This window comes from Bidens hawaiensis, unplaced genomic scaffold (assembly GCF_021521415.1).
Source record: "Bidens hawaiensis isolate Kalapana, Puna unplaced genomic scaffold, B.hawaiensis_p1.1 tig00008096_1, whole genome shotgun sequence".
Taxonomy (NCBI): Eukaryota; Viridiplantae; Streptophyta; class Magnoliopsida; order Asterales; family Asteraceae; genus Bidens; species Bidens hawaiensis.
In genome coordinates, this window is record NW_027491573.1 from 725,669 (window position 1) to 749,805 (window position 24,137).

Sequence of the window (24,137 nt, forward strand, 5' to 3'; positions counted from 1 at the left end):
ATATGGGCTTCACCTTTAAATTGGCCCACCAGAAACGGGTAAAACCCGAACCGCAGGTTATTATTAATTGGTTTCTAACCAACCTTGTTCAAACCGACGGACCGGAATATTATTCTATGAGAGGTGGAAATTTGAAGGAGTCCTAACTAAATTTCATAAAATCAACAAAATAAAGTTATTAAAGTATGGTTTGATTCGGATCGGGCGGGTCATACACAATATTTTAAATTTAGAGTTCATAACTTGTAATTTGTGAAGTTGTAATTTTTCAACACACACGCACATCTAATCATATTATCTTAAATTATAAATGGGTTACTTGGAACTGATTTAAAGAAAAACGTGATTTTTGTTTTATTATTATTAGGAGCTTTCTATTTTTTTTTAAACTCAAAACAACAGTTATATCCTTTATATTTATTAACATTTAACACAAACCAAGCTACATCTGGATAATAAGCAAGCGATCAACAAGTTGCGCCGCTATCCCCTTTTGGATCGCAAAGTCTATTCTACTAAATGTTAATCCTTGGTTCCTCGGGCTCTGCAAGTCACTGTGGACCACCTTCTGCACCCACTCCAAAAAGTGAACTGCCTCGGAAGCTAGGGATCCAAATGTGTCGAAGGAAAATGGAATGAACACGTGCTGATTCTCCAAACACGCTGCCTCATGCTTAGCAACTTTCCTAGATTCCGGCCTCAAAACCGCCTGTTTCGGAATGAAGCCACTGTTTCTCAGCCCCACCAATGGGGACACCCCAGTGAAGTCGACACACACATGCTTACCCCCCGCCCAGCCAAACACAAGAACGGCCGCAGGACGCAGTGTAGATCTTCCCTCTCGTGGATCGGTCATAAAGTTAACAGGTGCCTCTTTTTTGGTTAGAAAGTTAACAGAAAGTAAACGTGATTGGGAAAATGGCATGGGTTTGTTAATAAACGGGTTTATGTGAGTGAAGGAAGGTAAGAAAGAACGTTTTTTAAACACACCAGCGCTCCTAATCTTTGAAGGGGTACCAGTAAAATTTCTTTTTTTTTACTCGAACCCATGATATTTTCATGGAATAACATTTAAAAACTTCATGACCACCCCATCATAATGGTGATAATTAAAGAAAGTGTTTTGATTGGTTTCCTAAGTAATTCAAACAAGAATTAAATAACAATATTAATATGATATTTGATAAAATTCACATTTTAGTTGATATGCATTTCATTTAGTCAGGGTTTAGATGCTTTTGCTAAAGTAAAATACGTATGATGTTGCTTGATTGATCAATGAATCAATGAATATGCTATTTGGCTCATGCCATTAGTCGCAAAAAACATCTAGAAAGTATGAAAAAATACCTTTCAGCGTACCCCCCTCCATACACACCCGCACGTGACATGTATTCTATGCCAATCATAGTTTGCTCACCGTACACATTAACACGAACAAAAACATTCAACACAGATAATAACTCATTATATGTTATCTCACAGTTTGCTCAAGTTAAAAAGATTTTTCCTATAGTTTTTTTGGTTCAAACATAATTGCAAATCCATAACTTAGTTTAATTGGTGTAAATTTTCTTTGATGTAGTAATGTTTCTTTCTTTTTTTTTTCGTGCCTTCCTCCGGATCTTAGAGGTTGGTTTGTGGCTTCATCTTTGTTTATAAAAGTTCACAGTTCGGAAAAAAAAAATTGCTACTAGCCCGTCATCCAACCCACAAGACTTACACTTTGTTCCGAGTTCATTTCAAAATCTGTTTAGACCATACAGAAGACCGGTTAAAGTTGTATAGACTCGTGGTGTGTATTAGTGTATCTTGTCTCAGAGTCAGAACCTGACTTGAGGGTAGAGCTAACAACATACCAAATCCAGAAAGTTGTCCTCCGTCATCATATGATCATATCGTAATCCCTAATAACCACTCCACTATAGATTCCTTCCTTCCTTGTTATGTTATTATTATTATTATTATTATAGATACCTTTCTTTCCTCATATCACAGGTACGATCTGTTTCTGTTCTTCGTTACCACAGATTAGATTCATTCATTCACTTTAATCTATCAATGGTGGGTTCTTCTTCTTCTTCTTCTTCTTCTTCTGTTCACTTACTCTCTCTGTCTGTCTGACTTATTATGTTTTGTTTTCATTTCCATGCCCAATTCAATAGGATAACAGGAGACAACAACAACAACAACAACTCATCAGCATGGATGTCGATGGTGGAGGTATGTCCACCGATATTAATAATATTAATATTAATCACCCTCTTCACGCCCGTTCCAAAGGTAATTTACTAACTAACTAATTCATCCTTCATTTTATTCAAATACATACATAGATAGATTCAAATAGGCAAAACTACCATTACCATCTTTTTTAGGTAAATACCACAACCCGTTACCCCTCAATTAGGCATAACAAGTACCTTTACTATCGTCATCTTTTTATTCGTGTCAAACACACATCAACTTTAACCCATCTATCTAAACGTGTCATAATAAATGTCTTAATTGAGTTATTAGCCACTCAATATATTAAACAGGCCAACCTGAACACGACTCGTGTTTTAAATGGGTTAGATATGCCACCCCAAAACCTAACTATATTCGTGTCTTGTCCGGAATTACTATTACCATTATTATTCACATGTTTTCACATATATTTGCATCGTAACTTGACTTCAAACTTCATCAATGATGTTCATTTGTGCTTTTGCAGCTATACACCAATTCACCCAACAAACTCTCCCTGCTTGTAAACCCGTTCTAACGCCAGCATGGGTGAGTGAAAACACACAAAATCATTCATGTGAATGATACGTATCAATTTTTATTATTATTCTTTTTCAGGTCATTGGGACATTCTTTCTCATGGGTGTCGTTTTCATCCCTGTTGGTTTAATCTCACTTCACGCTTCACAAAGTGTAAACATCAGTTTTTCGTTTTCGCATTTACAATCTTTTGTTTAATTGGGCTTTATGAAATTGTTTTACGTTACCCTTGTAGGTTAATGAAATCGTGGATAGATACGATATTGATTGTGTACCCGACACGTTTAAGAGCAACAAGATAGCTTATATTAAGAATGCATCAACTCCAAAGAGTTGCCACCGCTATTTAAAGGTGATAGTGTGATACTGTTATTAATGGTTGACTTATTTGGCTTTTTTTTATCATTGTTAATGGTTTGTTGTATGTCTTTATTAAGGTTTACATAATGTTTGTTGCAGGTGGATAAGCCTATGAAAGCACCAATTTACATATATTATCAGTTGGATAACTTTTACCAAAATCACAGGAGGTTAGTGCCTTTTTGTTTTTATCTTTTTCGATTTCTTTGTTGGAATTTTGGTTTCGTTCGCTTAACTTAAACCGAACAACGATTGAACATGAACATTTTAAATGAACATGGTTTCCATGTTCATGTTCATTCATTAACAAAATGAATGTGTTCTTAGCGATATAGATGAATAGTTAATGAATGTAAATGAACGAACATGACTGAACATAGATAAACTACATAATTGAGCTAAAACAATTAAAAGTAAATGTGAACAACAATGTAATAGACTAAAAAGTGAATAAAACGAGACTAAATTGTTATGAGCCTAAAAAGATTTAAATGAATATATTAACGAATGAACACAAATGGATTAAAATGAACAAATGTTCAGTATCATAAATGAACGAACGAGACACGTGTCCATTTTCATTCATTTAACAAAATGAACATATATTTTTTGTTCATGTTCGTTCGTTTATGAAATAAACGAACTTAAAAGAATTTGTTGCCAAACATTTCACTGAACGTTCGGTTCGTTTACACCTAATTTTAGTATCAATTTTTTCTTTTAGCATTATTTGCTTGTTCCAAATACGGGATGCATTAGATTTTAAGATGCGAAGCCTAGTATTTATCTTTATTAATGATTAATGCATTTTGATTAATACGTGCACTTAATGTAGGTATGTGAAAAGTAGAAGTGAGGATCAACTCCTACATGGATTAAGATACAACAAAACAAGTTCATGTGAACCACAAGCATTTGAAAATGGTCTTCCAATTGTCCCGTGTGGGTTAGTTGCATGGAGTTTATTTAACGACACATATTCCTTTTCACGCGGGACTAAAAAGTTGAAAGTTGAAAGGAAAAACATTGCATGGAAGAGTGACCGCAATCACAAATTTGGCACCCAGGTTTATCCTTTCAATTTTCAAAATGGCTCTTTTATCGGTGGTGGAAAGCTAGATAAAACTATCCCGGTTCGTTTATTAGCTAAATTTTCATTTACTTCTCTTTATAGGTGGTAGGCCTGTAAACGAACTGAGGGAACACTAACAGAGTATGTTGTTGTTCATTCGTTCGTTTAACTTTAACCAAACAAACGATGGAACACGAATAATTAAACGAACATGGTTTTCTTGTCCGTGTTCGTTCGTTAAGAATGGAACGTGTCCGTTGATGTTCGTTCGTTAACAATATAAACAAACGGTTGAACAAAAACTTTTTTTCATATCCGTTCGTTTAAAAAATAAACGAACTTCTCGCCGAATGGTTCACTGAACGTTCGGTTTGTTTACAGGTCTAACTGTTGATGATATTATTGTGTTGAAGAAATTTCTTATATTTTTGTATTGAACTAAGCAGTTAAGTGAACAAGAGGATCTTATTGTGTGGATGCGGACGGCTGCGTTTCCAAGCTTTCGTAAGTTATACGGGAGAATTGAGGAGGATTTAGAAGAAGGTGACATCGTCGTCGTACGCCTCATGAACAATTATAATACTTATAGTTTTGGTGGGACTAAGATGCTTGTGCTTTCAACATCAAGTTGGTTGGGAGGAAATAACAGTTTTCTTGGAGTGGCTTATATTTTTGTTGGCTCTTCTTCCATTCTCATTGCCCTCATTTTCTTACTGCTTCATGTCAAAAATCCAAGGTACTTGTTTATCATTATCAACCCTTCTGCTATTTCCGTGCTCTGTGTTTGTGTTTGCTTTTAATACTAAAATATTGAAAGTCCATCATCTTAACTATTATCCTCTACCAGAGGTCCTAGGTTTGAATCCAGCTTCCGCTAGTTTCTCGCCTTAACCCTTGAAGGCCACCTGTCCAGTGTAAGCCACACTTTACTCGGTTTCACTTTCACTGGCTAGCAAGGTATTGGTGGGGCCCTGCGAGTTTTCCCTGACGGGTTCTCATGGTTACCAAAAGGAAAGTTGTTATGGAGTTTGTGCTGCAATATCTATGTTTTGGGGCTTGTATATATCTGTTGCACATGAGCTGCATATGAGTCCATTTTAATTTTGTTATCTTTTTGACTCGTGTAAATCAAGCCAAGATGATAATAACGAGGCACTATATATACTTCTGAGCCATTAGTCTCTCCTTCATAGTACTATTTTCCATTGGAAAATACGTTACTATATGGGCAAACTAGGTGCAGGAGGCTCCTGCATGCGCAGGATCCGGGGGTTGTGGAGCCAACTTGGGCCTGATGCACGCATCCTTACCCTGTATTTCTGCAAGAGACTCTTCCAATGTTTGCCCAAATATACGTTGCCATATTAAACATTTAGTAAAAACAAACATGCCCAGTAATGTTCCACCCAAAGGTAGGGTCTATGAGGGCAAACCTGAGATAGAAGCTACTCCCGATGAGACCCCAGGCTAAGCAAACCTTTAATAACTTCCTACAATAAAAGACCAGAGAAAAGGCTGCATTGGTTGTCAGGAAAAAGAAATTCCTGTTTAATTAGGTAAAGAGCGTTTAATGGAGCCACGGAGGATATGATTGTCATTTTGAGTGAAACAACTTGTGATTACAAGACTTTCTAGAGAGAGAGAGAGAGAGAGAGCACTCAAATCTTGTCTGCACTCTGCCCTTCATTTCATCATCGAATTGGTTAAGTTTGCAAACGACCAACTAAGTGACTAACAGATCAGTAAGTCACACTATAACAGTTTTTACCCTCTACTTCTTTTATTTGCACAAGTAGTCCTTTGCCTATTAATAGCATATCAACTTGTGAAGTGTGAACAACACATTGTATTGAGATAACAGTTATGTTACACTGTATGGATGGTATTATAACAAGTTGCATGGTTGTGACATTCTTTCTAGTGGGGAAGATGTATAGATTACAGGACCTTAGGGCCTAGGCAGTGTTTGAGCAGGTCAAACGGACTTTTTTTAACATTGGTCAAAGGTCAACACTGGTAAATCTACATGACAAAAACCAAGCACATGAAAAAGGTAGCATATATAGATTGTTGCTACTGATGTGGTCAAAGAAGAAAGTAAATAAAGCAATGCAACTCTGTAGACTAATTAGACATGATCAAAACAACATTGGATAGCCCCGGTCGAACCTTTAAAGACCTCAATTCTATATATATTATTCTTGTCTTTCTTAAACATTGCGTGCTAATTTCATCAACGGTTCTATTTATAACAGTTTTAATTAATTAATTTCCATCATTTTCTTTCTTTGTTAACAGACCATATGGGGACACAACGTATCTATCTGGAAACAGGAAGGACATTTCTAGTTAAGTGGCAGCCTGCATATTCAAAGAAGGTATTAAATCATGAAAAATAAAACCCTAATTCTATTTTTAGTGGTACATAAGCTACCTAAAAAAGAAACGAAAACGAGACAGCGAAGTTTATATGGGATCAAATTTGTCAATTGTCGTATATATTTATTATGTGTTCACGTATGGGTTGGTAACAATGTGACTTAATATTCCACAGATGAGGCGAATGTTGAAATTGCTGAACGCAACGATACCTTCAACTTGCTGACAGGACTTTGTTTCTAATGTAAAGAGATTTGAAATGCTCATAGAACTGTTTTCTTTCAACCTGATTTTGTTACTGGTAGACTTGTATATGGATCTGTTATAAAGGACTCAGTAGTAATGTTATATGAATTCACCTGTTTCTCCGTGTTGTATATTGGTTTTAATTTGGGTTGTGATTTATCTCAAATGGGTCAAATGAGACAGGTTGAAATTTGTGTAGTCTATTTTTGATGTTATACTGTTTTACCCATTTGGAATACTATTGTACCTTTATTGTTTTTTTTAATCATAATTAAATGTTTTACTTAGAATAATTTTTAGTCAACAAAAGTCAAGAACTAGTTCGAGCAAAAAACGGTTCCAAGTATTGTCAGGCTTTTTATCGGGTTTTGGCCGGGCCGGGTCCGGGCTTTGGCAGAGTAGAGGTGGAACTGGTTTCAGCGAGTTCGGGTTACGATTTCTCTGAGAAACCGAAACCTGGTTTGTACCTGCGGTAGTGTAGGACCAGTTTCGGGTTGGGCCCCAAAACTAGGTTTTTGCCCACCTCCGGTCATAGGTAAAGAAATTTGCAGGGGAAAATATTAAGCAAACATTTTATCTAATAACTTTTAAAAAATTTAGTTTTGCTAATGCCCAGCTTGTTATCCGTTTGCATTCTATTTATCTGACATTTTACTAAAAATTTGTTATTTGAACTTTCTTAGAACTTTCTTGGCCTAAAAAATTGTCATTGGCTGATCCCATGTGTAATTTATTTTGTTGTCTAATTAGTCACCGTCCCACATATACAACTTTCAAACTTGTAGCATAACAATCACATGAGATCATATTTGGTTCAAACAACATCCAAGATCTCATGCCTAGCCAAATCAGGAAGAATTGAACATGCACGCAAACTGTTCGATGAAATGCCTCACAGAGACACAATGGTTTGGAACACAATGCTCACTTGTTACACCCATCTAAACCTTCACCAAGAAGCCATATTACTCTTCCACCACATGAAAGCAGCATCTACCAACACCAAACCTGATCATTACTCATTCACCGCAACTTTGAGCGCGTGCGCAGGCTCCTGTAATATCCGTTACGGACAAAAGATTCATGCTTTAGTTGTTTCCACAGGTTACTCTTCTTCAGTTGCAGTAAATAATGCATTGGTTGACATGTATGCTAAGTGTATGACCCCTTGTAATGCTGATCATCATCATCATCATCATCATCATCGTACTCAGTATATCCCACCAATAGCAAAGCTATGGTAGGGTCTGAGGAGGGTAAGATGTAGACACCCTTACCTCTACCCTTTAGGAATAGAGAGGCTGCTTCCGGTGAGACCCCCGGCTCGATAGTAGTTTTGCATCAAGCCTTGGACATAAGGCACATAACACTCAACCATCGAGACACCGCCTATTGGTGCATGTACCCTTGTCTTTCGGCTATCAACGCCACCACATGATGCCTGATTAACTTTCCGCCACTTTTAACGTTATTTTTATGAGATTAGTAAAATAACGTCAAAATTAGTGTTTAAACTAATGAGACTAAACAATCTGATTATTTATATAGTTTTATTATGGATATATTAAATATTTTAATGTTTAAACTAATACATAAATAATAAGCTGGCCAAGCCTTAGCTGCGCTTGAGCTTGAAAAGCTACTCACGAGCCGAACTTGATAATAAAAGCTCGAAACATGCCAAGCTCGAGCTTAGCGGGCATAAGAGATGAGGTATGTCTAGTACAAAGCTAGCTAAATGAAAACAATTATAAATCTAATTTGAATTAAACTACCTGGTATCCAGAATAAGAACAGTAAAATGGGCAGACATAACTCTTGAGCCCATCACTATAAGAATCTCTGTACTTGTTAGCAAATGCAAACACCCTCATTGCCCTTCTTAAGAGGATTTTGGAGTAATTAGGATCAGATCTTCTAAAAACCAAAGATGCAGAAGCCAGAGCAGCTGCTGTTTCAGCAGCAACATCTGTTCCAGGGGTATTTCTGTCAATCTTTATAACTGTTCTTTGTGTATCCATGTCTTCTGGTCTTTCCCAACAAGCATGATCTTTATTTGCATCACCAACCTGAACATAAATGGTTTCAATCTGATAAGGTGTTTAAAGAAATCGAGTTTAAAAACGATGTCTCGTGGTGTTCGTTGTTGTTTGCTTATGTTCATTCTAATCGGTTTCAATCTGCCGAAACTGTTTACGATTCCATGCCGAATAAGGTTATCATTGCTTGGAATACTATGATTTCCGGTCATGCTCGACATGGGAATATTGATACTTGTGTTGACTTGTTCAAGAAGATGATGCTTGACTTGTGTGATCAAGATCAATGGACTTATAGTGCTCTAATGAATGGGTGTTCTGAATCACAACGATGTGATGTCGGTTGTATGGTTCATGCTGTTATTGTTAAGAACGGGTGGAGTTCAGCAGTTGAGGCTAACAACTCGATTCTCAGCTTCTATGCACAAACCGGTACCCCTGCTGATGTCATCAAGATGTTTGACTCGATCAAGACTCCGACCCAAGTTTCTTGGAACACGATAATCGACGCCTACATGAAAATAGGCGACACCCAGAAAGCAGTTATTGCATTTCAAGAAGCCCTTGAGAAGAATATTATTTCTTGGACTTCAATGATGACAGGCTATGTTAGAAACGGAAACGCGGAACAAGCACTCGGTATTTTTGTAAATATGTTGTAAACCAGCATCCAGCCCGATGAGTTCTCGTTTGGAACGGTTTTACACGCGTGTTCTGTTATTGCAACATTAGGACATGGTAAAATGATCCACAGTCTTGCGATAGTTTGCGGTTTTAATAACTATGCTTACGTGGGAAACGGGTTGGTTAACATGTATGCAAAATGTGGAGACATTAACGGGTCAAAGCAATCGTTCGACGATATTATGGTTAAAGATTTGGTTTCGTGGAACACGATGTTGATTGCATACGGTCTACACGGTTGGGGCGAAAAGGCCCTGAATGTTTACGAACAAATGTTATTATCCGGTTTGAAACCGGATAAAGTGACCTTTATAAGCTTGCTAATGACTTGTAGTCATTTTGGTCTTATTAACAAAGGGCGGGATATTTTCGAATCAATGAGTCGGGATCACGTGGTTGATCCCGAAACGGACCATGTGGCGTGTGTGGTGGATATGCTGGCTCGAGGGGGGTACGTGGAAGAAGCACGAGAGGTGGCCGATAGGTTTATGACACGTGGCGTGAGCGAGGCGGTTTTTGGAGGTTGTGAGATGAGTTATGTGGTGCTTTCTAATATGTATTGTGCAAGTGGGAAGTGGGAAGAGGCTGAGTTGGTTAGGAAACAAATGGATGATAGTGGGGTGAAGAAGGTGCCTGGTTGTAGTTGGATTGAGGTTAGAAACAAGGTGATGTGTTTTGTTGCTGGTTTGTGTGTTTATGAGGAAGATATGTGTTCTGTTTTGTACTTGCTTGAATATCAGTTGAAGAATCCATGATGATGTAACAAGTAATAAAGGTTACTGTCAAGTTGATAGTTTGTTACTTGTGCAGTTAAGCAATTCTTTGTTTGTAAATGTTATTCAGTAGTAATGTTATATGAATTCAAATGGTTTGGTTTTAAATTTTTAACTAGAAAAATTTATTTAAAAGTCGGCATGCTAATAATAATTATAATAGCAATAATAAGAAGAAAACAAAAAGAAAAACATTAAAGATATCGAAGGTTTTGACATGTTTGTAGTTTAATGAAACATGCAACGGATTCTACAATGCATGCCGACCTAGCTTGTTCATCTTTTGGTTTTTTTCCAACATATTCATTCTTCATTGTGCTAACTTCTTCTTCCCAATTTAACCATGGGTGATTCAATGCTACAAAACCAACAGGTAACTTTTCTTTTTGCTTCAACTATATTCAACATCACATCAATCAGTCTCACTAATTTTAATATCTATATTTGTAACAAATAATTTTTACACGTTTTTTTTTTGTTATATCTATCATTTTTTGTTGTTATGTTGCGTGAAAATAACTAAAATTTGATAAACAAAGGACCTTATTTAGTTATTTATCCAGCTGCTAGCTAGTTCTAGCTAGGTGTGTGCATGAGACAACCGACACTGAAAATTCGGTTTCTGTTTTGAAACCCATTTGGTTTCAGTTTTTCATTTTCAGTGTTTGGGTTAGGTTTTAGTTTTTCGGTTTTACCATTTGGGCTTGAAATTTTGGGCCATAAAATATTAGTCTAAAATAGTGAATTTGGACACCTAGGTCTAAAGATTTACGGCTAAATATTTTTGTTAATTACTGATTAATTTTGTTACCAGCTAAAATATCCCCCAAAAAAAGTTTATTAAATTTTTATAAAAAGACATTCAAAATAAAAAAAATGAAAATCCATAAATTCGGTTGCTTGGTTTTTCGGTTTTAATTAAATGCAAAACCGAAACTTAACCGAAAATTCGGTTTCACGAAAAACATAAAACTAAATCGTCGGTTTTTGTTTGGGTTCAATTTTTTGGTTTGGTTTTCAGTTATGGATGGGTTTTTATTATTTTTCACTTTCGTGCACCCCCTAGCTTGAGCTTATCCTAGCCGAGCTTGAGCTCAGTTTCAGTTCGTTAAGAGTTTTCAAGCCTAGCTTGAGCTGACTTGTTTAACTTCTAGCCTGAGTTCGAGTTGAAGCTGGCTCATTTAACCCGAACACATTGACAAGTAAATGAGTTAAAATGGTACCTGCGCATATATTAACTAATCCTGTTAATTTCAAATAGGGAAAATACACCCGAGCTCGCGAGAATCCATTTTTCGACGGGTTAAAAAGAGGAAACGGTAGCACCTCTATGAACAACAGGAAACCTCTATTCGAATTTATGGGAAAGACCCGTAATCCGAAAATGATCACCCGGTCATCCTCGGTTGCAAATCATACAGCTGACATTTTAGAAACTGTTTCAAACAGTTCATCTAAAGGTTCACAATCAGACCTTGTAAAAGACCCTTTTGGACTGTCATTATCTGAACCTGTTGGTTTAAGTTCACCTCAGATAACAAATGATATTCAAACCGATCGCGGTGTTGAAAAATCGTTTAAAAGTTTTAATAAAAGGAAACAAGTTCCACTTCCATTATGTGCAGCATCTTTTTATTATGGTAGTTTACCACAAATAGATGTTGTGGAGACTTGTCAAAGCATTCAGAAGCTAAATAAGTATTTGAAAGATTGTAAGAATGCAGTTAACGAGGGTGTTCCGGGTCGGTTTTTGCGTGTTGTACTTGGACCCATCTCAGGTATGCTATGTAATTATATTAGTACAGGTCAAAGCGGGCTAGGTCAAAATGGGTTGACCCGTAAAAGTAAATATAGATATCATTCATTACTATAGACTAAATTATTGCAAGAACAAAAAGAACAAACCTAAATCGTTTAATTTTTTCTGTCAGTGTTTATATTTTTAATAACTTTTACTTTTTACATACAAATGTGTATGCCATGTATATATAAACCATTAAACTAGTTTTTTCATCTGACTTTTTTCATTTTTAAACACTTACCTACACATGTTTAAGTTATATGTAGGTTTTATGAAAAACAAATTTTGTTTATATATATTTTTACAATATTCTATGACATAGTAAGCATTGCAATTCAACAATGTTCTTGTATTATATATAACGTATATGTATATATTTTTGTTCTTTCTGTTATCGCAAAAAACTGTCATCTGTGTAGACCTTCCCATGTATTTAAATTGTTGCAATTATATGCAGATGCAGGATCATTTATTTCAGTTATCATGTATTCCTTCTTCTTACATGAAACCGACATGACCTCTCGATTTTGCACCATGCCTATTATTAACCTTAAGAGGGAAGATATTAGTTCTCGTGGTGAGCTGGAATGGCTACTTAGTTCTTGCAGCATTGATCGGTCGTCACTTCTATTCATCGATGAGGTAAAGTTTATTACTTTAGTTAATTAGAAGAATACTGCATTTTGTTCTCATAGTTATTGATTTTGATGTCTTATGCTTATTATAATATTATCTGAGCAGGTTGATCTTTCATATTATGATCTATTTGGAAGTCTTAAAATTGTTTTACTGAATGCTGATAAGCTTCACGAGAAACAGGAGGTATTTTTATTTTATTTTACCTCAAAGTTTCAAATGGGCTTTTGTGGGTCAAATGAAACATTTTATTCGAAAGGAAAACATGTCAAACGGATTGAGCATCGCCCAACATTTATTTTAATGCATACAACCTCCTAAATCATTTTATTGCAGGACTATTGTTTTAGTGATCATAAGTCATAACTATCTCACAATAATTAATAATTAAAAAATTTGGATTAATTACACGGATGGTCCCATTTTGACACGTTATCCAACCCACCGGAACTAAAGTTGCGATAATAAAAATTTGTTAGATTTATGATAGAGTAGATTTATTTGTTGCCTACTTGTATCTTCTTGAAACAGGCATTAAAGGATTCTATAATAGAAGTATTTAATTGCCAAAAGGTTAGATTACATGTGATTATTCATATATTTTTGAAGTCTTTATAATTAATTTATAAAGCTTAGATATTTGATGTGATTTTGACTTTTGACCAAATCAGGATGGTTCGTGTTGTGCCCTTATTGCTGAGAAACTTGTTTCGATATCACCCGGGATATTAACAGGGAAGGGTTTCTCTCGCCTTCTGGTATGTAGTATATTTATTTTCTACAATCATAAGTATATGATTATATAATGTGATGTTTGTAATACATTTATGTGTTTGTTCTTGCAGCTAGCAGGTATCCTATTGGATACTGACAATTTGACTAGTCCTCAATGTACTTCTGTAGATAGATACATGTCAACTTTATTATTTAACGGGGCGGGTCGACTCGGTTGTGATGGGCTTTATCAAATTTGTAAGCTTTTTAACTATGTTTGCATGGTTATAAGTTTCTGTTTTTGCTTTTATTTTAATATTTTTTCTTTTATTTTTTGGCAATAGTGAGATCCAAAATGCATGACGTATCCCCGCTTAGCGTTGGCCAAATCTTGCAGAAAGACTTCAAAAAGTGGTCAACAACCGGTGAGAATATATTTTTATCTATTTTGTAAATAACATATCGAGTTAGTTACACAAATAATCCCAGCGGTTTTGCAAAAGTAACAACTTTGTGGTATAACTTTAAAAAGTCGCATATTTGTAACATGTTTGGATTCTAAGACTTTCACTAAAAACTTTGTTAAGTTTGTGTAAAAATGACTATTTTACCCTTTTGACGAACCAAAAGGGCTATCTATGTATTTTTACTCGAATGAGTGCATATCACATATTAAACCTGAACAAAATGAGTAGCTTCCATAGTAAAGACTGATTTAAATCTGCTGTTTGACTTTTATTGACCTTTTGAAAATAGGTCAAACTGATATTGGTGGGCCCAGATTTGCTGTAGGAGTGAGTGCAGTTGGGATATCTATTTCTCAACTTCTGTCCCATAATGAGACTTCAATTCAAGAGATCATCCTCTTCCAGCGTGAGTATTATTATCATTATCGTTAACTTATCTCATTACGGGATCGTTATCTCATTATCATTGTCATTGTCATTATCTCATTATCATCTAAAACGCATTTTAAATGTGATATTGAATAATCATAACAGACAATATGTGTGGTGGTACTTATTGTTTTTTGTGTGTAGAGTTGGAGAAATTAAGTTTGCTCATAGTTATATCAGGTTACAATCATCAAAAGAATTTTAAGGTTAGGAGATACTTTTTCATGTTTCTTGCTAAGTATCCTCACGAATGGTCCGTTTGGTATTTTCAAATTTCACTTTTGGTTCTCGGGTACAAGAAAGTGCGTCACCGGTATACCCGATGACCAAAAGTGAAATTTAGACATACTACAGGAACCATTCGTGCAACTTTTTAAATTAATATAATGCAATCATTAACATTTTTTTGTCACTTCTGTTTATATTTGAATATTTTTAAAGGAAATGATGATCTCTGCTGAATCTGAGGATCTCATGAAGGACCTCATTCATTTTCTACATACTCATGCTTCACATCTACCACTTCATGCATTGTACTTTCCAGGTTTGATTATATTTTTTTCATTTTATTATTATTTAAATTACCGTTTTCAGTTAACCTTATTTTTATATATATATATTTTTTTGTCATGAAGGGACCGAACCAGTTAACTAAACTCGGTTAGATATGTTCGGCTTTCATTTCCATTTTCATTTAGTGTTATTTCAGTTCTGGTTTTATAACTTATACAAGTCGTCAAGAACCAATAAACATCTATTTTAAACTGGACCGGTCATGATTCATTTAACCTGCTTATTTTTTTCTTAAAAATATGTTTTAAGTCAAACCTTAAAACTTTTGGGTATTTTATGCCATGGTTAAAGAGTTAAAAGACAAAGGAGCATCATGTTAACGTAATTGTTTTATATACATTTATATTTTGGGATAAACGAGTCACGTTCGTGTCAACAGATGAATACGTGTGCAGTGTTTGGGTTCATTTGTCTGACACGATTTTCGGGTTTGTTTGTAAAATTTCCGGGCTTTGACGGGTTCGACTTGCGAACACGAGTATTTTAGAATGAAAATTGTGGTGCAGGTTTAGGTGATGAGATGAAAGTATTTAAAATTGATAGTGTTCCATCAAGGACAACAATTGAGCAGCTGCTACAAGATTTTTGTACCACTTAAAAACGCAATTGCTGTTTCGCTAAAGGTGGCTCGTTTGGGGGAAAATGTATCGTTTCGTTTAGCTACATGGACATGGAGGATTAAAAAGGTTAGCTAAGATGGAAACATGTCGAACATAAGATATGGAAGTGTATTCAAAAGGCATGAAACCTCCTGAAGTTGATTTGTTTAAGAGATATGTTGTTTTAGTGTGACATGCTTATGTAATTATGCTAGATGTATCGTTTTACTTGGCTTGTGTAATTTATTATGTTGAACTCTTGTTAAACATCTATATGCACAAGTTCACATTTTTGTACTTGTGTTTTTCATGATTTTTGCTTACATTCGAATGTGTATATTTCATAGTCCAGTCACACTTCGTTATTTAAGTTTGCCTTGAACCCTTTGGCATAGTTACCATTTGGCCCCTCAACCTGCAAAGTTGGCAATATGACTTGAAATTTTTAGGATGTTACAACTTACAAGAACGACTCACTGACAAACAAGGTCATGACGGATGAGTTGAAGCTAAGAGCCTAAGAGGAGCTTCAATGTGCATTTAGCTTAACTAATGAGAAGGCGGTGACAACTATGAGAAGATCAACGTTTAGATTACATACATACAGTCAAGATTGCAAATGATAGTATTTATGGTCTGTAAGTGCGAGATTGTTGGGTTCGTAGGCAATTTGACTTGACATTTTTAGGATGTTATTCTTTTTATAACTTTTAAAATATAAAATTTACAAAATTCAAAATATATCGTTGCGCCGTGCTTATTTTTTTTAATTTTAAACGAGCCAGGTCAAATTTTTATTGAATGTTTCGATATATTTTTAACTAGGCACGGTTTTGAATAAAATTTATGCCGGCACATAAATAAAAATAAGAACGTCTCAACAATATATTTGAACTTTTATAAAACTTTATACATTAGTTATTAAAGAAAAACAAATTATGAGTAAAATTAAATAAAATTATATTATGTTCAAAAATTACAATCTGGTCGGAGGTGACGATATTGAGTTCAAAATTGGTCAGAGGCGACATAATTAAAGGAAGGAGACATTTTGGGTTTCTCTAGGAAGGAACCGTTTGAGAACTTTATTTTATTAATTTTCTTTCTTGTTTTGTTAGCGAAAAAATGAAACAAGTCAAGTAGCATGAATAGGTCATACACTATTACGTGTTGAAAACTAGTACAAGTCTATTAAATTCTTATCAACCCTTTAAATTTGTCTCTCACAAAGTAGATTATTATTTCAACTTTCTAAAATCCTTTTTTCAAATATAATCTACTTAGTTAATTCCATTTTCTAATTTGTTAAAACTGAATTTACACTAATATAAGTTATCTAGTTTGACTAGTTTCCAAATCATAACGTCACACATCAAAATTGCCCTTATGACTCGTTATCAGTTATAATGTTCATAGATTTATTTCTCTTTTACTTGCTTTATAAGTTTATAATCCGTGATATATATTTGATGTGTTACTTATCGTGTCTAGCTTCTTACTGGTCCTATCTTTTTGTTTATAATATATTTGCGTTGTTGAAAACAATAGATTTAAGCAAAGTAATGATTTTAGTATGCACCCCTCGAATAAATTTTAGTGTAATATTAAACGAATAACTGGTTTTGGGTTACACTTTGTATAGATTTGTATAAAGGCTAATCTCTTTATTAAGATTATACTTTTACTCGGAGTAACGGTTAAAATACAGTTACAAAAATCTAGATATGTCAATTTCCACCAACGTTACTTAAAGCTAATACGATAATAATTAGATTTTAGGTGATTTTAAACGGATTAATCAACTAAACCCTTTTATAAACATATTGTGTCCTGGTTGATCAGTTGTAAACGAAGCAACTTGTCAACCCTTTTAAGATAAACATTCAAACTATATACATAAACATATTACAACTCGGTTGTTGATTCCAGTTTTATGAGTCGTAAACAAGCCAGGATCTATTGTATTTAAAATGTCTAAATAAATATGCGAGTTGTGTATATAAACCTGAAGTCAACAATATACCACAATCATCACCGTACTCACATCTTTATTGATGTTTACAGTTGTTTGTTTCAAAGAGTTGAAAAAGGGAGAGAGTATTCGAAATTCACGCACCTTTCATGTTGCTAAAGGACCTCATATTGATGCGATGTGGTGTGATGGTATACACCAGCATATGACAACATAAATGCGATATTATGCAGTTGTATAATGTACGGGAGGAATATGAATATCCAAGCGCTTTACAATCAATCAATCAATCATACCCAGTGTAATCCCACCAACAGCAAAGCTATAAGTAGGGTCTGGGGAGGGTAGGATGTAGACACACCGTACCTCTATCCAAAGGGATAAAGAGGTGACTTTCAGAGAGACCCTCAGCTCTAAAGTACATATGTATGGAGCAATACATATAAATCAAAGTTCAACAGTAATATAAACATTAATAATAGTAATAATAATAATATATGTAAAGAAAATATCACGGTGTGTGACAAAAAAGGAAAATAGAAGTCATAGGGTAATCGTTTATTCATAAAAATCTTTAACTTTAATTCTACTTCTCCAATAATTCCTATTCTCAACCATGTCCTCGGAGAGGTTTAGGTCTATCAAATCATGCCTAATCATTTCGTCCCAAGTCAATTTAGGCCGTCCTCTACCCCTCTTCCCCTCTATATTAAAATTTTCTACGGTTCTAACAGGACTCGTCGTCTGTCTTCTCTTCACATGTCCAAACCATCTTAATCTCCACTCTCTTATCTTGTCTGCTATGTTCGCTACCCCTAATCTCTCCCGAAACACAACGTTTTTTATTCGGTCTAACCTTGTGTGTCCACACATCCAACGTAGCATTCTCATTTCTGCTACCTCCATCTTCCGCACTTGTGCCTTCTTGATGGCCCAACACTCTGTTCCATATAGCATTGCAGGTCTAACTGCAACCCTATAAAATTTTCCCTTTGGTTTAGTTAGGAAACTTTTGTCACACAATATACATGTGGCTGCTTTCCATCTACACCATCCTACCTGAACTCGATGGGTCACATCACTGTCTAATTCCCCATTGCTCTGAACAAAAGATCCTAAATACTTGAACTTCGTTACCTGCGGAACCACCTGCCCTTCAATGGTGATCTGTACGTCCTCATTGTCATTTACCCCACCAAAATCACAGTGTAGGTACTCCGTCTTAGACGACTAATCCTTAAACCTTTTTTCTCTAAGGTTGTTCGCCACTCCTCAAGCCTCATGTTTAGATCTTGTTTTGTCTCAGCAAGTAACACAATATCGTCTGCTAACATCATGCACCACGGAAGCGTCCCCTGAAACGACTTTGACAACTCATCCAAGACTACTGCAAAAAGAAACGGACTCATCTTAAATATATATAAGCGAAACCTCCCTAAATTCTCTCAAGCCACCAGATTGCTTTATTTGTAAATGAAGACTTCTCATGCATTTGGTTCGAATTCATGGGTATGGGTCTCACAAAACCCAGATGCCTTAAATGAGTTATAACATCTCATTATATATAAAATTAATCTAATCAAATATTTGATATGAAAATCCTATAAAATAGGGATATACAAAAAATGAAATCCGTTTAAAAGAAATATTTATAATTAAGAAACAATTTTATAGTAAAAAAAGTGGGTCATGAGTCTCACCAAACTCAGATAGTTTTTAAAACGTGTTATACATCTCATTTATTTGTGAAACAATTTCATTATCAAATCCTAAATATATTATTAACTTCCTTACAATAAATGCACTTACAATCCTTAAAAAAAATATAAATATTAGAAATGAATCATGTAAAACAACTCCGTAATACGAGGGTTAAAATCTAGTAAAATATAAGAACGAAAGTATCAATCACCTTCGGTTGAGAGAAGTGTAGATTTTGTAAAAGCTTCGAATCAAAAAAAAAAGGTGTATATTTGGTAAATTCTCTATTTTGAGGAGTCAATTTCAAGACAGTTTCCGAAAATGATTCTTTGTTTCTAGATGATTCATTCCGGTTGAAAAACAAGAGTTTTGACTTGGTTGCATCTATTTACTTTACAGACAGACAGACAGACAGACAGAGAGGGTTGGCTGTACCTATATGTATTCATAAGACCATCCGCCTCCTTTTTAGACGAGTAACAAACAACAACAACAACAACAACAACGTGAACCAAACAGAACCAACGGGTCACGTTCTCTCCTCATCATATGTACAAAGGTAACATAACATTCATTCCACCTAAGCTTTCGTTCAAAACTTCCTTCATCTGTCTGTCGTTGACATTATTATTATTAATCGATTACTGCTCAATCAACTGCTGCTTTCAGATTTTCAATTGATCTTTTCTCTAAGCTGATTGAATTCACTTTTGGTAAGTCTATCGATCAAGTTGTAATTTATTCAATTCATGACGGTTACATTTCGATTTGTAATTATTAAGTAAGTTTGTTTGGGGATCTGATTCATTCGTCTTCACCTTTTCATTTCTAGATTATTATTTGCACAAGTCAACTAAACAATAATGAGTCGCCAAACATCATCAGCAGCTACAGCTATTGGCAAAACTACATCTTCTGCAGGTATCTATCATTCAATTCAATACATCGTCCTTCATAATTCATACCATAAAACCATCAATTAAGGGGAAATAAAATTGTATTTAATTACTAATTTTTCTCATTGGTACACTAATAATAAATCACCATTTTTGGATATCTACAAGGAATATTGTAACAACTGTGGTTACTGGTATAAGCATATTCCATGTTTTCTCCGTTTTTTACCATTTTTATTTATATATCCTTTTTAAGAAAATTTTGGACATCCATAAAAAATATATTTATATGGAATATCTTGAATATGTGAATGCTTTTAACTTTTTAAACTTGGTTTAGTATATTAAACTTAAACTACATGTGCTAATAATGTATGTAGGTAACAGACGCTTAAAAGAACTAGTGCAGCAACGTGATAACCGAACCTGTGCTGATTGTGGTGCACCTGACCCTAAGTGGGCGTAAGACTTCTTTTATTAATTCTACTCTAATGATTATTTTACTTTTTATGAGCGGTTTGCAGCGTTTAAGAAGCCTATAGTTTATCCGTATATAAGATTTCATATCAGAAAGGTTAGTATCATATATATTAAAACAAGTTCTTTTTGAGTTTCAGGTCAGCCAACATTGGAGTTTTTATATGCTTAAAATGTTGTGGTGTGCACCGCAGTCTCGGTGTTCATATATCAAAGGTAAATACCTTCCTTCAGTTTGGTGTTATATATGTTAACAAAAATAATATTATTACATTGGTTTGAGTTGGCATTTGATGGCTGAACTGGACAGGTGCTATCAGTGACATTGGATGCATGGAGTGATGCTGAAATTGATGCAATGATTGAAGTTGGAGGAAACGCGTCTGCAAATTCAATCTATGAGGCTTATATTCCAAAAGGAATCTCTAAGCCTGGACCCAATGCTACTCAAGACCACCGTTATAATTTTATAAGGTCCGTTTAAACATTCAGTTCTTCACTTTTTTGCATGATTATCTTCGTACACATAAATGAAACTGAACCAAACTGAATAAGATAAGTGTGTAACCGAACTGAAAAACCGAATAAGGCGTTAGTTTGGTTTCTGTTAAAAACTGAATAAACTGATTTTAACGGAATTTAACTGAGTTGATTTCCTTTTGGCTAAAAATTATCCTTTTTAACATAATTTACCTTTTCATTTCTGTTATAATCAACTGGTGATATATAAACATAAGCTAATTTTGGTATGATTTTTTAAGTAACTAGTTTAATTAATTAATATATAAATAGAAGCTAATTTGGTATAAAAACTTTAATTAACTAGCTAATTTAATTGATTTAGAGTATTCTACAAAGATTAGTTATGATAGTATTAAAAGTTTTGAATTGTGATTTTGAAGCGTACTCGGGAAGTATTGGATATGTCATATATGTCTTTTTTTTTAAAAACAAGTATATTATGGATGTTTGGTTAATCAGTTAATACTCATTATGCGGTTATAACCGAATAAGAATTTGGTCTGGTTTTTTCGGTTTCGATTTAGTTTGATTTGAAACCGAATAATAAACATCCCTATTGTATTACAGCTGTTCAGAAACTGTTGAATGGACTGAACCATCCAAACCTAAGTAAGTCGGCTGGTTTAAGATCCAAACAGTTAGGTTATTACGGTTTGATGGTTTAGCGGTTCGGTTTGTTTTGAAACTTTGAACCGGTGTCCGGCGATGTAAATTGAACCGTCCGTTTTTCCTTTCAATTTGAGGTTTCTTTTCATTTTAAATATGTAATTATGTAGAACATATTTAAAGAAAATGCTAGAAATCGGTACAAACTAGGGGTGTAGACAAGCCAAACCGCTTGTGAGCTACTTGTGATCACCCACTAAACACTCAAATTGAGCTTAAAGGAGCTTTAGCATAAAATTAAGCTTGTTTAATAAATGAGCTCGATCCCAAGTTTCACTTATCGAGCTGGCTCGCGAGCATAAATGAGCCTATAATTTATAATATTGTTGTTTAATATATTAAATATATATCTGTTATAGGTCAAAGTATGAGCTTCAAGACTTCTTGAAACCTAGTTTAAGGATCTTGTCAAGTAGTTCAAGCTCTTTGAAATCAAGTTTGTCCAGAAAGAGTATGAACAGTTACAAAAGTATTCCGAGTACTGTAAGTTTATTTACCATAATCAATGTCATAATTCATAGTGCGGGTTATCCCAAAAACCGATTTGACGCACTGATGTGGTAACTAATAACAGAAAGGCATGGTGGAGTTTATTGGAGTGTTGAAGATCACAGTTATAAAGGGTACCAATCTTGCTGTCCGTGACATGTTATCGAGTGACCCTTATGTTGTTCTTACATTAGGACATCAGGTCAGTCCCTTTTTCTGTAATTCTTTAACCCATTTGTTTTTTTAAATTGTTAAAAATTGTTTTGATGTCTTATTATTGGGTATTTTACTTCAAAATTTTAAAAATGTAAGTTAAATGGGCATAGGTTTATAATGGGTACCGTCTAGTTGTTTCTGTTTTCGGTTGAAAATTTGTAACGTTGAATACTTGTTATAATTATGCAAAATATATATATATATATATATATATATATATATATATAAATGTTATTTTGGGGTTAAACGGGCTGTGTTTAGGTCAATATGTGAACACACATGTTATATCCATGTTCATTTGTCTAACACAGTTTTCGGGCTTGTCTAAAAGTTTTGAACTTGTGTGTGGTTTGACCTGCTAACCTGAAACATGACCTGTTTAGCAACTTAGTTAGGGAGACTTTTATATATACCCCTACAAAACATATGAAAATATCATCTATACCCAAGTCAAATTTAAAGTAACACATATGCTCTTAAAAGTTGGTTAAAATATCAAGTTTACCTGTTTCATCAAAACACTTCAAGAAATGACCATTTAACTTTTTTTTATAAAACATTAAAATTTCATATTTACTCATTACCACTAGACCAATAGGTCATGGGTATATATTATTTGAGCTCCAAATAATCCAAACATAAAATGATAAAAACTTGATTATTGCAACTTAGATAACCAGTTTTAAAACATTAATCCAAGGCAACACTTTCTTTAGGTGATGGTCTAACCCTATATTGAATTCTTTTTCCGGGCTTGTGTTGATGGCATTAGAAGGCACAAACAACCGTACGAAACAGCAACTTGAATCCAGTTTGGAATGAAGAGCTTATGCTTTCTGTTCCTCAAAATTACAAGCCTGTTAAAGTGGTAAGTCTAGATGCTATTTAATATTAATAATAGTTTAATAACCTCTTGAAATAGTTTCTTTAAAAAGGTTAAATTAATATCTTAACTATATACTTTCTTACTTGCAGCAAGTTTTTGATCACGACACGTTCTCAGCTGACGACATAATGGGAGAAGCGGAAATTGATATTCAACCGCTGATAACGTCTGCAATGGCATTCGGGGATGCCGGGATATTAGAAGATATGCAAATAGGAAAGTGGTTGAAATCACAGGACAATGCATTGTTGGAAGATAGTATCGTAAATATTATCGATGGGAAGGTGACTCAGGAGGTTACGCTTAAATTACAAAACGTTGAATCTGGTGAAATTGATCTGCGAATAGAGTGGACGCCACTTGAACAGTAAGTGGAAATGCATATTTAATAAATTTAAAAAAAAAAATTATATTCAGTGATTGCTAAGGTTTTTTGATTGTATTTATGAGGTGATCAACTTGTATTGTATTTAAGCTTTTAAATTTGTGTTTGTTGATAAGAGGTTTTGGTTTTAAACTATGTACTTATGCATTTAGTTCATTTTTCATATGTGCATTGTAGGGGTGTGTAAAGTTGGTTAACCATACGTTTCGGTTAGTTAGAAAGTGTTAGCCATAACCATAACTGGTCGGTTAACTCGGTGTTATTGTTACTTTGGTTATTTTACTAATTTTTCTGCTACGTTTTGAGTTTATTATGCATATTAAACCTAAGTTTTCCACTCCTGCTATCGATGGTTAGAATCGGATCTTAGTTATAAGGGTTACTTG

The 24,137-nt window shown here is 34.5% G+C and overlaps 3 protein-coding genes and 1 pseudogene across 5 annotated transcripts; all 4 read left to right on the forward strand.

Annotated features, from left to right (window-relative positions):
• Positions 1-2,188: 2,188 nt before the first annotated feature.
• Positions 2,189-6,944, forward strand: LOC143636975 (putative ALA-interacting subunit 2). 2 transcript variants are annotated; one of them, XM_077104444.1, is made up of 9 exons: positions 2,189-2,283; positions 2,717-2,778; positions 2,848-2,922; positions 3,005-3,121; positions 3,229-3,299; positions 3,965-4,262; positions 4,648-4,937; positions 6,500-6,579; positions 6,756-6,944. In XM_077104444.1, the coding sequence occupies exons 1-8, from the start codon at positions 2,205-2,207 to the stop codon at positions 6,552-6,554; spliced, it is 1,047 nt and encodes a 348-aa protein (XP_076960559.1). In that variant the 5' UTR covers positions 2,189-2,204; the 3' UTR covers positions 6,555-6,579; positions 6,756-6,944. The 2 variants fall into 2 exon arrangements, with proteins under 2 accessions (XP_076960559.1, XP_076960560.1); XM_077104445.1 differs by having other exon boundaries at positions 2,189-2,223.
• A 609-nt stretch (positions 6,945-7,553) lies between these two features.
• On the forward strand, positions 7,554-10,329 carry LOC143636976 (pentatricopeptide repeat-containing protein At2g36980, mitochondrial-like; annotated as a pseudogene).
• A 3,106-nt stretch (positions 10,330-13,435) lies between these two features.
• Positions 13,436-16,191, forward strand: LOC143637025 (uncharacterized). Its single transcript, XM_077104490.1, has 7 exons — positions 13,436-13,517; positions 13,605-13,731; positions 13,818-13,898; positions 14,230-14,346; positions 14,514-14,575; positions 14,811-14,913; positions 15,449-16,191. Exons 2-7 carry the CDS (start codon positions 13,671-13,673, stop codon positions 15,538-15,540), a joined length of 516 nt encoding a protein of 171 aa, XP_076960605.1. The 5' UTR covers positions 13,436-13,517; positions 13,605-13,670; the 3' UTR covers positions 15,541-16,191.
• A 3,855-nt stretch (positions 16,192-20,046) lies between these two features.
• Positions 20,047-23,907, forward strand: LOC143637024 (ADP-ribosylation factor GTPase-activating protein AGD12-like). Of its 2 annotated transcripts, none has more exons than XM_077104487.1 (8): positions 20,047-20,135; positions 20,491-20,572; positions 20,728-20,803; positions 20,898-21,061; positions 22,135-22,258; positions 22,350-22,466; positions 23,253-23,348; positions 23,456-23,907. In XM_077104487.1, exons 1-8 carry the CDS (start codon positions 20,078-20,080, stop codon positions 23,735-23,737), a joined length of 999 nt encoding a protein of 332 aa, XP_076960602.1. In that variant the 5' UTR covers positions 20,047-20,077; the 3' UTR covers positions 23,738-23,907. The 2 variants fall into 2 exon arrangements, with proteins under 2 accessions (XP_076960602.1, XP_076960603.1); XM_077104488.1 differs by having other exon boundaries at positions 22,135-22,253; positions 22,354-22,466.
• The last annotated feature ends 230 nt before the right edge of the window (positions 23,908-24,137 follow it).